General features: G+C 35.1%; 1 protein-coding gene and 1 long non-coding RNA gene across 5 annotated transcripts in view; both read right to left on the reverse strand.

Moving 5' to 3' along the window:
• The window catches only part of LOC130989462 (uncharacterized), a 34,950-nt gene extending 29,701 nt beyond the window's left edge, over positions 1 to 5,249 (reverse strand). For 2 of the 4 annotated variants that reach the window (XR_009090610.1, XR_009090611.1), the window contains exons 1-2: positions 4,966 to 5,249; positions 2,841 to 2,936 (exon numbers count right to left, since the gene is read on the reverse strand). This is a non-coding gene — a long non-coding RNA (uncharacterized LOC130989462). The remainder of the gene's footprint in view (positions 1 to 2,840; positions 2,937 to 4,965) is intronic. The other 2 variants (XR_009090609.1, XR_009090608.1) reach the window with 2 other exon arrangements.
• Positions 5,250 to 11,251: 6,002 nt separating this feature from the next.
• On the reverse strand, positions 11,252 to 13,794 carry LOC130989415 (cinnamoyl-CoA reductase-like SNL6). The gene is made up of 4 exons (XM_057913414.1): positions 13,260 to 13,794; positions 12,589 to 12,770; positions 11,922 to 12,116; positions 11,252 to 11,847 (listed from the first exon to the last, which is right to left on the reverse strand). Exons 1-4 carry the CDS (start codon positions 13,519 to 13,521, stop codon positions 11,401 to 11,403), a joined length of 1,086 nt encoding a protein of 361 aa, XP_057769397.1. The 5' UTR covers positions 13,522 to 13,794; the 3' UTR covers positions 11,252 to 11,400.
• Positions 13,795 to 14,535: the final 741 nt, after the last annotated feature.

Genomic DNA, 14,535 nt, shown 5'->3' on the forward strand with positions numbered 1-14,535 from the left:
AGTACATTAGTACTCAACCCAAATTATTTTCAAATGTTTTCAGGTTGATCAGTTGGTGCAGACGAGGCTGAGCTGAGGCTAGGGTTCCACGATGTCTTTTGCTTCCGCTAATAACTATCTTGTCACCTCGTCCTCCATCCCCTAAATTGAGAATTTCTATTGTGTGGTATAATATTGTCTTGTTGGGCTAACTCTTAACCCATATTTCTTTTAATGAAGCTATCATTGATTGTGATCGGAGTCACGAAACTAAACTTATGCGATCCTGATTTCGAATATTGTCATTTGATTAGCATCTCTTAATGCCTTTCATTTTATCTCCTTTTATCTTATCTCTTTAGATATGCATACCCGAATTAACGGGTAAATTGTCAAGTTTATTCAGCTCAATTAAGTTCTTCAATTATTTTCCTATTTCTTCTTGCCGTGGAGAAGTCGGGTCGTTACAGTGAGGCCAGTCGTCGGTCATGCGATTCTCAGTGACAAGGGGTGGGTTTAATTTTCTGGTTCTTTTGATTTTTGATTGGATTGATTTTGTGGTTTGATTGAGGAAAATTGATTTTCTGGTTTGATTGAGAAAAATTGGATTGATTTTTTGGTTTTTGATTGTTGCCGATGCGATTCTCAGCGACAAGGTGTTTTTTTGGTTATTTTGAAGACCGCCGGTGTCGCCGTCGCCGACGCCGGCGCTGCCATCGCCGGCAGCCAGAAGGTGCAGTGACAAGTGGAATATGGACCATATCTCATTAACTCTTTAATTAACTCAATAATTTGATGGGCCCAATTCAATTAAAACATAACACTCAATTTTCTTAATATCCGTGCCGAAACAAATGTTGCCATGTTTATTGGGACGGAGGGAGTAGATGAATGACACAATTGATATAAAATTTACAGTTCATAATTTATCAAAATAGTATTAATAGTTCAAGATATAACTGATAATATGGAGATAAGTTGGGATTTAACATGATAATTACCATTAGGGTGTTGTTTGCTTTTTATCCCTCTAAACAGAGGGATAATATAATGAGGTATAAACTTATCACTTAAAGTAGAGGACACATTTGTTATATTTAGGGGTGGGAATTTCGGGATCGGGTAATCGGGTACCCGATACCCGACCCGAAAAAATCGGGTATCGGGTACCCTATACCCGAAAAATTCGGGATCGGGGTCGGGGTCGGGTATTTAGGGTGTGAAAAAATCGGGTATCGGGTAAACCTGAAATACCCGATATTTTAATTAATAAATTTTAAATTATTTAATTAAATTAAATATGAAATTTAAAAATTAAAATTAAAACTAAAGTCTAAACTCTGCACTACCGTATACCTCACCCCCTGTTCCCATTTGTTTTGATTTGATTTCCTCCCTCCCCAAATCGTCCCAGCCCTAACTCTGCACTCCCGCCCGGCCGCCCCACTCCAGTCTCCAGAAATCGTTCCCATCTCCGGCGTGGGAGGCGGCGCCCCTCGTCTGCTCGGCCTCGCCGTCGTTCATATTTAAGAGCCAGTCATCCCAGCCTCCCCAGTCCCACGAGGCCGCGACTCCCACCGCGACCCTCGCCCAGTCAGCAGTCGCCCCGCCGTTCGCCGCCGAGCTTGTCTCTCCGCAGCAGCTGTGCTGCCTCCGAGCTCCGAGGACAGATGAGCTTCTTCTTCTTCTTCTTCTTCTTTTTCTTCTTCTTCTTCTTCTTCTTTTTTTTTTTTTATACAGATTTCGAATTCATTTCCTTGTCATTGATGTCAATGTGGTTAGAGAGGACTTGTTAGAATTTCGATTTGACGATTTCCTATTCTTGGTAAAATTTGCTGCATCGAATTTGTTAGAATTACCAGTTAAGCTGACTGTTATATTTTTGGCTTGGCTTGTATCGAAATATTTGGTCTTCTGAATTCCTAGTTTTTATCTTTAAGTAATGGATGTTTGATTCCTAGTTTTTATCTTTTAGCAATGGATGTTTGATTCCTAGTTTTTATCTTTTAGCAATGGATGTTTGGTTACTGTTTTGTGCAATTGTGTTTTCTATTAACAAACTTCTTTGCTTTTGTTAATTTAGCCTAAAATATATAGAGGGTGTGTTTGGTTGTGCGCATTTTTCTATACTTTTCGTTTTTTTTTTTTTTTTTAAATCGGGTATTAGGGTACCCGAATACCCTATTAAGCCAAATTGGGTAATTCGGGTACCCGAATACCCGATTTACCCGAATTTACAGTTTGACTTTGGAAATTGGCAATTTGACCGGGTAATTTAGGGTATTAGGGTACCCGATTTACAAATCGGGTTCGGGGTCGGGTATCGTTTTCGGACCTTATTCGGGGTCGGGTACCCGATTTTTTCGAGTAGGGTACCCGATCCCGACCCGATTCCCAGCCCTAGTTATATCTGTTTGATTTGAAGGATAATATATTTATATATCCACTCTTTATAAGGTGATATAAAATTATACCACCCTCTCTTAGGTATAAAATTATCCATTTTTTTTTATATACATAAAAGCAAACAAGTATAATGTGATAAATGTAGCTTATCCCTCTCTTATACCTCAAAGCAAACACACCCAAAATAAAGGAATGTGGAGGAAATAGTAAATATTAGTACATATTTTAACCTTGTTTTGTTATTTAATTTATCTTTTTTAGCTCTGGGCAAACTAGTTATTTTTTGGGAAATTGGTTTAAAGGCATCTGAGTTTCAACCTTTGAAAAAATGCGAGAGGAATCAAACGTTAAATTTAAATCCAAATGTTACAATATTCAACATATATAATAATAGAATTGAAATAAAATAAAACAACTTCCAAAGAAAAGCATGGGGATTTCACATGGGGTGTTACCTATAGTTAAATCTTGCCTTGTTCGTGCTCGGCTGGCCACTTCTTCACTCCCAATTTTTTATTTTTATCTCTATTTTCTTTTTACAACTTCTTCAGCTGTATTATTAAGGAAATAAAATAAAAAAAGTGAGAGATATAAATATGAGTCACAGAAAATTGAGACTTTGAAATAATGTTGACGGTTTAATAATCCAACCGAATCATGCAAACAAAGGGCGGAGCTGGGGGTGGGCAGGGGTCACTGACCCTGAGATTTAAAAAAAAATAGGGATATTTTCATAATTTTATAAATATATTATAAAAAATAGAAAATATAATTATATCTTTTACTGTTATTGAGTTGAGCTATTTTACACTATGGTTGACAAGCAAACTTTAAAATTGAATCGTCGTTTTGATAAAGTGAACACATGATTAATTTATGCATATCATGTTTGGATCTTAGAAATTTATTTTTCGAATTGATATTAAAAGCAACCTCATATTGCAAAGTTTTATCCATTTAGTTTTTTGAAGTTACTTTGTAGGAACTTGAAAGTCATTTTGAAAGGTATTTTTGGTAATTTAAATGATATTATTATGTTAATGATTATTTATTTTTACTTTAATTTAATTTGATTTTTTATTTTTTGTTTTTATTTAATCATTAATTAATAAAATTGAACACCTGAGTCAAAAGTTTGGTTCCACCACTGCATGCAAATATTTATAACTGAAGTATTTTGCGGTAGTGAATCCTGGTTTTCTTAGCAAGCTAAGAATGACGTAAAATATATTATCTGTTTTATTTAAATGTTCTCCTAAATTCAGTGTTCATATTTTGGCAAGTTAATCCAATTCCACAAATTTGATCTGTTAATTTAGGACCTCAAAGAAAAATGTTATGAGCTTAGGGTGTAAATTAAATGACTGAAATTGTTATGTTGATGCTCTAATTCCAAAACTATTTTACCATTAAAATATATTTAATAGTTTTTTTGGATAATTTAATAATTAAATTTAAAAACTGTGTCACAATAAATTTGAACATATAGCTTAGGCCTCAATAGTTAATAAATCAATGAACAAATAAATTTAGAGATCACATGACAAAAAACTCAAATACGAGAGTTAATTAATAAATTTTTCAGTAAGTGAATGGATAATGCATTCAGTAAGAGCGAAAAGGGACTAGACAGCTTTATTTATTTTTGGAGTATGATTTTTTTTGTTCCAGCCTTAACTAGACAGCTTTATTTATTCCAACACTAATAAAATCAATCTTTCAAATTGCTAAAACTTTAAAAAACTAACAATTAGAAATATACTACCAGTTATAAAATTTTAGAAGTCTCGAATTTTGTTAAACAAGTTTAAATTATTTCTTATTTATTTATATATATTTTGGGCACTGATTCCTAATTCCTTGAACAGAAGATAAGAAAACTTTTTCAAGAGTCCTTCAAACTTCAATACATAGGGGACTCGAACCCAAAACCTTTGGCCTTAGGTCCTTATCGCTTGGCCAACATACGGACATCAATATAATAATAATTGTTTATAATACTAATAACTTATCACTAAGGATTCACCAATTAAGAGAAGAGGAAAAAAAATAAAATAATGTAAAATTATTAGAACAAGCTCTAAATGCAGAATACTTGCATTAAATAATGCAATCTCGAAGCCCTAATACTTTTTCAAAGTCCATAAAAAGGTCTAATGCGTTTACGCTTTTATATATCCAGTGTATTAATTAATGCTCATAAACAGAAAAGGAAGAGTGGGGAAACAAATCTCCTTATTAGCCTGACTCTTCGAACTACTCTTTTATTTTAATGATTTTCAACTTTTTATGACCAGAAGCTTCACAATCAACGAAATTAATTTTACTCAAATCACATTATAATGCTCGTTTCAAAACTGATTATCAAGGAATAAATAAACCACCTAAAATGCAATAGATCAGAAAATCAATGGCAGATAAGCTTCACAATCAACGAAATTAATTTGACTCTAATCACATTATAATGCTTGTTTCAAAACTGATTCAGTATCAAGGAATAAATAAACCGCCTAAAATGCGATAGAATCAGAAAATCAATGGCAGATTGAGAATGAATTGAAAATACAAAATCAGACATACCTCAAAAATCGCAAGTATTTCGTCGGAGGTTAGCCGCAGGGGTAAGCTAAGCGTAGAAGTAGATTTACAAAAAAATAATCGGATCACTACGATTTATTTCAGAGAAGCGTTTGATTTACGTTTGGGAAGCTAGCAACAGAGATTTTGGCGTTTATCATCTCATGTTAGATGATTATATTGTATCGCCATTCACCAATTCTAGCTTGTGCAGACTGCAGTGTGTGAGAGAGAGATATTGAAACATACAGTGTGTATATATATGTGTGTGTGTGTGTGTTGTGTGCGTGGATGAATGTGTACTTTTAATAACCTTATTCTCTTTTGTAATCATATTATAAAGGCTTGTGAATCTTGACTGCAGCGAAGCAATTTTTGCGATATGAAATTGACGAGATTTAACTATATTGTAATTTTAATTTATTTTTTTCAAGTACAAATCTTACATTTCTAGATTCGTGTTGTAAATAATTTCATATCTCCACCTCACGCAGGATTTACCCCCTAATCTGACGAGTATCACGCTATTTTACGGGTGATACCAATACCATGTGAGATTTTTAGCGCCTAAATTTTTGATGCAGATCATAATTAAATAATTTTGGACACAAAATTTATGTATTTAATTTAATAAAGAATAAAAATGTGTATAAATTCAAAATTTTGGGATTGAGATGTATTTGTGCATAAGTTATCATCTTTATATGGTTATTTAATTTTTCTCTTTTGTTTAGGCAATTTAAATTTTCTCTTTAAATGCTTCTTGAATGTGTTTTAATTTTTTTTTTTTTTTGAAATTCTTAGAGGAAGTATGTCTTCTTGATCTCCTTTAAATATGATTTAAATTTGATGATATGTATGTAACATGGTTTTTACATTCCTTTGATTTAGATTTGGATTTGAAACTTTACTGTATTTTTTAGAATTTGTAGGAAAATTGCATAATATTAAAGAGGAGTTCGATATAAAAATATAGAAAAAAATAATTTAGAATTCGAACAAGAAATAATGAGACAGAATGAGCAACACATGCAGTACTCAGCAGGTGAGCCAACATCCATTACGTCGACCGTTGTTGAGAGTTGTTTTCTCGGATGTGTGCAACGAGTGGGCTAGTGGTCGCTGGTCCGACAACTGACGATGTCCCTATTTTCAGAAAAACATGTTTATTTCTTCTTCTTTTTTTTTTCTTTTCTGATTTCCAGCTCTTCTCTCTTTATTTATTACCCAATACTATAAATACTTTCTTCAAACACTTTCAAAGAGTTCTTGATCATCTATCTCAAACCCTAGCCTCCATTCCACACTTTACTCTTCCATTTCCATCTAATCCACCATTTGAAGAAGAAGCAATCGAGAAAACAAGATTGGAGGTAAAAAAAAAAGAAGGTTAATTGCATATAATATTACGAACTTTGTCCGAAATTCATTTTCCCCACGATCTTTAAAAATTCCATTTTTTTTATCAAACACTTTGACATTTGTTCAATTTCCCCACGATTTTCTTTTCCGATGACCGAAAAAATGACATAGCAGTGATGTGGATTTAATTTTACACATAACATTGATGTGGAATATATATGAATTTTAAATTACACATACTAAATAATAATAAAAAAAAACTCTAATTTTTTTTAATTTCTCATTTTTTTTTTCAGACAAAAGGAAATATATTGCTTTTGGTGCTAGAAAAAAACGCTTCCTTTCCTTCCCACCACCTCTGTCGAAGAGTTCCTCTCCAGATTACTCGCCGATTTCAAACCAGTGGCGCGATTGCTTGCTGATTGCTGGCGCCGATTGCTTTCTATTTCCAGTCTTTCGAACCAGTGCGTCGATTGTTGGTGCCAGTGCTTCCTGTTTCCAGTTTTCCAAATTAGTGCTTAATTTCTTGAAGAGTTTGGGAATGATTCTGTTTATGTTGTGAAGAGTTTAGTTTCTGTTATGATTTAATGATTATATTTCATATATGCAAAGTAAGACTGTGAAGTTAGAGAGGTCTATAGCAATATTGCTAATTTTCAAAGTAAGATTATGTTGTTAGTTTGGATTTCTAGGATTTTCAGTAGATTTTTAGTTCGTCTCTTCTTTTTAGTGCTTTCATTTTGCTGGGTTTTGTTTGGAGTGGACGTTGAATAATTCATTGAGCTTAAGGAGAATGACAAAAAATTGTTATTGATTGCAACATAGGAGTTTGCAGATTGAAATTTAGTGCATCGATTTTTTAGTCAAGGAGAATCATCTTCTGCTATTTTTCTTTGTGGCAGATTGAGTTTGCAACATAGGAGTTTGCAGAACTTTCTACTAAAAAAGGCACACATAGCCAAACTTTTTTCTAGATGTTTTATGCTAATTGGACTTGATCATTTGCAAGTTCACAATATGAGCTCAACAATACAACAATAATGAGAAAAAAAAATGGTGGGGAAAATGAACAAATGTCAAAGTATTTGATAAAAAATGGAATTTTTAAAGATCGTGGAGAAAATGAATTTCGAGCAAAGTTCGTAATATTATATGAAATTATGCAATTAATCCAATCGAATGCAACGTTTCTTTACCGGAATAGCGTGTACCGGTGAGCCACATCAGCGCCACGTCGATTTCAATTTGAGGGAAAAAAAAATCGTGAGGAAATTGAACAAATGTCAAATTATTTGATAAAAAATGAAATTTTTAAAAATCGTGAGAAAAATAAATTTCGGGCAAAGTTAGTGATATTATGCACGGCGAGCATAGCTTTACATTAAAATTAAATGATATATTAAATTAATAAAAAATAAATACTATTAAATATAGCCAGAACATAAGTAAATACAAATTATTTTTCTTAAAAAATAAAATAATCTACATTAATTACTCAATAAAGAACATTAATATGAAAGCACAAAATTTTCAACTATTAGAATTCTAAATTTCTATCACTAATTAAATATAGTTAACCGGTATATGTATATGAATATTTTTTATGCATATACATAATTTAATTCTTTTCTTTAGAGAATATACATAATTTAATTCTATATTCATAAAAATATAAATATTTAACTCTATGGCCCAAAATGTTTTTTTTTTAAGCCTAACACCTTTATTTTGATACCATTATCCAAACTCTCATTATGAGGGCCTTAAATCATCAGCCCAATTCTCTCTTCCTCTCATATGCCCTCCATACGCCATTCTCTTCCTCCCCCTCTTGTATATCTCACCTCCATCGTCTCTCTCTTCTCCCAAATCACGCCAAAACTTAGATCCCTTCTCCATGTGTCACTTCCTCCTTCAAATTGGAGACTTTCAACGTCATTCTTTCTGTCCACCTTCTCCGGTCGAACAACAGCAGCCAACTGAAGTTTAAAGAGTAGCTGCTTTTTCTCCATTTTTATCTGCAAATCTCAGCGCCTTTTTTCTGCAATTCACGTATTTTTTCTTTGTTTTCTTCTTCTCCATTTTCTTTTGCAATTTTCAGGTCAGACTTCACCGTTTTCTTTTTCTGTAATTAACTGTTGCTTCGTCTTCTATGATTCATCACCCAATTATATTCCCTTTTATAATTTATATAAATATTAGTGTTCAAATTGCAATTTCCAGAAATCTCATAGGGTGATTTGCATATGTGAACAGTGAAACTCAAATATAGATCTTTTATCATTAAAAAGTTCTTCTCCATTTCTCGTTTTGGTTCTCATTTAAAGATGTGATTTTTTAGATCTGTTTTTCCTTTTCTTCCCCTACTTTGATTTCTGGCTAATCAGAAAAAGAATAGAAGAATAGAGATGCGGTTAAACGATTTAAGGTTTTCTTTTGCAGGAATGATGGGTGGTTGGGTTTTGAACAATTGAAAAGAAATTGTTGTTTTTCATTAATTCTTCGATTGAGGAGCAAGAGAAAGTTAATTTGATATATAGTGAAGAGAATTCAATGTGTTTTACGAATGAAGATGAAGAGAAAATTTAAGATGAGAACGTGAAAGAGAAAATATGAGAAAATTTAAGATTAAATGGAGAGAACATGGAAGAGAGAAAATATGGCCCTAAAAAGTATCCGTTAAACTGTTATTTTATATAATATATAGATTTTGAAGGCTATATAAATCTATCATTTTTTGGGGGGTTATGGGGTAAAATAGTATATTTATAAATATTTTTTATTATTTTATTAGGTAAGAGGCTACAAAGAGTAAAATGGGAGAAATGGGGACGAATAGAATCACCCCTTCTCAAATCTCTTCGATTGACCATCATTTTAAATTAGATAGATTTATAATAAATTGATATTTATTTTAATATAAATTTTATTTAAATGCTTTAATTTCTTAGCGCTAAGTTTATTTTTCGTTTAGCAATTGGCCATCATTTCAAATGGGCTTCTCAAATGCCTTCAACTCCAACCTTTTAAGTGGGCAGATAGCCATCTCTATGCAGTAATGGGCTGCTAAAAATGGGCCTTTCCATTTATATCTACTGAAGCCCACGTAGAGATGACATTACTTACGTCACATTAAAAAATTTATCGTTGTAATTTACGCTTCGAACTTCGATGACCGAATGCAAACAAATTTTTCTATTATTGCCAAAATTGAGAATTCATGTTAAAATCATAAAATTAATGCATTGAAAATAATACTTTCAAAGAAAAAGTAATACTACATCCCAAACCGCAGGCTTTCCAACCAGACAAGTATATATTCGTTCCAGGTATTTACTCTTGTGCCACATTTAGAATGCTGGAAATTAAAATTGCCTATTTTAATAAGTAATACTAGTATGTTAAAAATATCCATTTTGATAAAAAAAAGGGTTAATAGCCGGAAAATACACACACTATTTTGAGATTTGCATATTGCACATCACCTTCAAAATTAGCCCCAGAATACATGACTTTTCAATTTAATCGCAAATTGCACACGGCGAAAATTCCGGCAACTCTTAAGTTTGACCGACGATGACATGGACAGCCACGTGGCTTTTTTTACACACTGGCAAGCCACGTGGGAAAAACGACGTCGTTTTGATATTTTAAAGAATTAAAAAAAACAATCCTTGCTTTCCGGCGACCTTCTTCTTGTTTCCGGCGAGGCGGGGCGAGAGGAAGATGGGGATGGCGCCGGAGAAGTTGTTGCGCCGCCTTACCTCCAGATCTCCAGATTTCCAAATAACTACCACCACCATCCATTTGAATCGAAGAAATCAAACATCAAAATCAAAGAAATAAAAGAAATCTCCAACGCCCCTTCGAGCATCTTCCTCTCCATCGGAAGAAACCCTAACCCCTTTTCCCCCCCGCCTACAACTCCGACGTCGACGCAGCAGCAAACCGGCGCCCACCTCAGCCTCCCTCCCCCCTGATTTGGGGGTCCGATGGTGATAGTATCAAGCACAGATCTGATGTGCCCTAGCCCGAAAATCTTAAAATTGTGAAGTAAGAGAGGGTGGTGAATCTCGGCGGCGCGATTGGAGGAGCGCGGTGGTCGTAGTACAGCAGCCGGAGCAGTAGTGGCGGTGGAGTTGCTCGGCGTCTGAAATTAAGGTCGCGCCTTTCGCGGTTGGCTGGGGAAGAAGGTGGCGTTGGAGACTTGGAGTGATTAGAGAGGTGGGCGGAGACGCGGTGGTCGACGGGCAGCCGGAGCAGTAGTGGCGGTGGAGTTGCTCGGCGTCTGAAATTAAGGCCGCGCTTTTCGCGGTTGGCTGGGGAAGAAGGTGGCGTTGGAGACTTGGAGTGATGAGAGAGGTGGGCGGAGATGCGGTGGTCGACGGAACAAAAGGATTTTTCCTTTTTTTTATTTATTTTTTAATTTAAAAGAGCTTGACAAAACGACGTCGTTTTACTATATCGGAAAATCGTCCACGTCAACAAAATCCGGCGGCCACGTCACCACCGATCAAAGTGTTAGTCAACGCGGGTGCAAATTGCGATTAAATTGAAAAGTCATGTATTCTGGGGCTAATTTTGAAGGTCATGTGCAATATGCAAATCTCAAAATAGTTCGTGTATTTTCTGGCTATTAACCCAAAAAAAAAAGTACTGAATTTATTTAAATTTTTGTTAATTGTGTGATTGTTAAACATAGAAAAGTGCATTATCTCTTCAGATAATGCATTATCCAATAGGATAATAAATTATCTAGTCGGATAATAATGTATTATCCACTTGGATTCTGTATTAATATTCAATCGGACAATATCAAAATGGATATTTTTGACATACACATTATCAAAAGTGGGTATCTTTATATAGACTTTTAACAAATATTTTGAAGATTAAACCATTTTTTAACTCTTCAAAAGTCGGATCATAAGCTATAATTATCTTTTTATTTGAACTACAATGTTCCATCGTGTTACACTAATTCACCACATTCGTAATACGTACATACACTATACACCAAGACCACATAAAGCTCTTCAAATGATACAGCAAAATTTGATTTATAACCCTATCTCATCATTCATTCTCACAACGGCGCGGTCTCAACATGAGCTGCCTAAGCTTCGCGTTCGACAGCTCAAACCGAGGCCGGCTGCTAGACGAGGCGCCCCCCGTTACTAGGGCCGCGCTTATTCCCGTCTCAGCAGCCAGCGTCTCGACCTCGTCTCCTCTTTCTATCACTTTGTCGAAGCAAATGTACCTGCCGGGGGCTGTCTTCTTCATCTCTTCGAAGACGCGCACATGTGCCTTGGCTAGTGTGTCGATGCTTACTGTTGCCAGCAAGCCGTATACGTACATTTCTTGGACTCCTTTAAGGTATGCAATAGTCGATGTTGGATTTCTCCGGTAGAAATCCGAGCCGGTGATGAGCCCGGGGCAAATGGCAGTCAGCTTCACGCCATTGGCTTTAGCAATCTCCCACGCGGCCTTCTCTGCCCTCAGCTTCCCGAGCGCATACCAGAGCTGTCGATTAGAGGGAGAAAGAAAGATCAGGATTGATTCTAGACTGATTACGCAACCACTCTAGTGATCCATACCTTTTTGTTTACGCATATAGCCTCGTCACTCCAGCACTTGTGGTCAATGAGGCGTGGAGCCTCATCACTAGAGCAGTCGTGCCAAATGCAGGCCAAGAGAGATGACGTGAGCACGCAATGTCTAACAGAAGGAGAAAGCCCACAGGCCCTCGCCACGTTCTTGCTCGTATTAACTTCAATCTCAGCCATGGCTTTCTACACAATAGAATGTAGTTAGTTAGTTAAACCACAGCTAAACGAAGCTGCAACAGTTACAACATCATAGTATATTCTTTTTCAAGATAACATGTTTCCGATAACATAGCTTAGTAGGTAGAAGAGTTGCCTGCACCATTTCACCAGAAAACTCAGTTTACCTAAAAAAGCATAAGTATGTGCAAATTAAGGTGGACCAGATTCTTGAACTAATTAAACAGATTGTAATTAAATGATTTGCCTAATTTCAGTTGCAAATCAACATCACTGACTATTTTGAAACACGAGATTAATGAGATCAGCTTAATTAGACTACTTGTCCTTCATGAATGAGAAACAAGTGTACCAAACCAATTCCACAGAAAGGCTGAAAGGGTGATCACATTGAACACAATTATGACTTTTCACATGAACTGCTGGGATTCTTTTTCTTGAAACATAAATGAGAGAGAAGCAAAAATTCAATACTCACGGAGTAGCCGGACAGCCCGGCCGGGTCCACGAATGCAGCAGTGTGGAAGACGCCACGGCAACCATCAAACGCTTCAGTTAGGCTTTCGACCTCAGTGAGCTTGGCCATCACAACTTCAACTATGCTGTTGTTCAACCTCATTTCACCGGAAGTTTCCATCTCCCTCAGCTTCTCAACATCCTCTGCATTTCCGATTTTAATGCTGTTAGTATCTCATGAAACCAAACAAGAGATGCAAAATGAGTGAATACTGAATAGCAGTCTGCTTTTTTTCTTTTCCTTTTGAGTTGGAATAGCTAGCATTCTAAGCCCACGTTTGGATGTTTTTAGAGGTTGGAAAGGAATTCAATTAATTGAATCCATTGCTTAATGTTTGGTTTGGGTAATGAATTAACCATTACCTTTACTTGAGGATAATCCAATCATCCAATTTGTTATCCCTCAAAATAGAGCGGAAGCAAAAGAAAGGGAATCCCTTACTAATGATTCATTTCCATTGTTAAACCAAACACTCAATAAAACCGATCACTAATCCATAAATGATTGTAAGCAAAAATCTGAATCGAGAATCGAGATTGATGAATTCGTATACGGAATCTTTACTAAATCCGATCACTCGAAAAAAATGCTACTACCAACCACAGATTGAACATTAAGAGACAACAACCGACCTTCATTATCGACGATGATTCGAACAGAGTAACCGTTGACTAGGAGCTGGTTCACTATAGCGATGCCGAGATAGGATACGCCGCTGGTGACGCAGACCATCCTGTCCAATACGTCGCCGCCGCGCGCGGGCAAGGCGCTGTCCCTGCCGCCGCCTAGCCCGTCGCCTTCCTTCCGCCGGTTCACCGCGGCGCACGATAGCAGCATACGGCGGAATTCCTCGAGCTCCGCCTTCTGCGTCGCCTCCTGCCTCACAATCCCCATTATTGCAGCTCGCGAGCTAGCTCGAGCTCTGCAGAAATTCTTTATGGCAAAATCAAATTTGAAAAATTAAAAAAAAAAAATGAAGTAGAAGATTTATGGAATAGGTTTCAGTTGGAAAAATAAGCGGGCCGTCATGTAAAAAGCACCTCAGCGGCTTTTCAGCTTATATCAATTCATCATTGACGGCTCGCTCGAAAATTTTAGTCGGTTCAGATACATAGTTAAAAAATACAATAAAGCTATCTAGACAACAACAGTTGTCTAGACACAATTTCTGGTTTTTGAGATTACAACCGGTTTAATTATTTTATTGAATTGGACCGATTTTTTTAATTTTATAAAGTTACAATTATACCCCTGATCTAATTTTCTCCATAATCTTCTTTAAATTTATATTTAAAAATTAAAAACGATATTTATTAATTATGTTTGAAGTTTGTTTCTTTCAACAATCATAAAATAATTAAATTAGGTATAAGAATAAAAATAAATAATTATGTTTCTTTCAACAATCATAATATAGATATTTGACTCGATACAATTAGTATTCGAATACAAATATAAAATTATGATATTCAATTCGATACTCGTACATACCTGATTAAATATTTAAAAATATTATATATATATATATATATATATATATATGTGTGTGTGTGTGTGTGTGTGTGACTAAAATAAATTATGAACTATTTTTCATCCTTGGATTGTAAATTTACGATGGATTCATCACTTTCTTGGATGGATTTAATTTTATATTCACAAATATTATATATATATATATATATATATATATATATATATATAAGAAGTATAATATTATAAAAGATATATAATAAAGGGTAAATATCATATTAAACCTTGAACTATTTCCATTTTATCAAAGATACCCTGAACGTTTCGAAATGCTCTCTAAACCCTCAAAGTATCAGAATTTTATCAAATATATCCCGCATCAATTTTCCGGTCACCAGAAACATGACGTGGCTCGCCGGATGACACAGTGTAATATAT

The sequence above is a fragment of the Salvia miltiorrhiza genome, chromosome 6, assembly GCF_028751815.1.
Source record: "Salvia miltiorrhiza cultivar Shanhuang (shh) chromosome 6, IMPLAD_Smil_shh, whole genome shotgun sequence".
NCBI lineage: Eukaryota > Viridiplantae > Streptophyta > Magnoliopsida > Lamiales > Lamiaceae > Salvia > Salvia miltiorrhiza.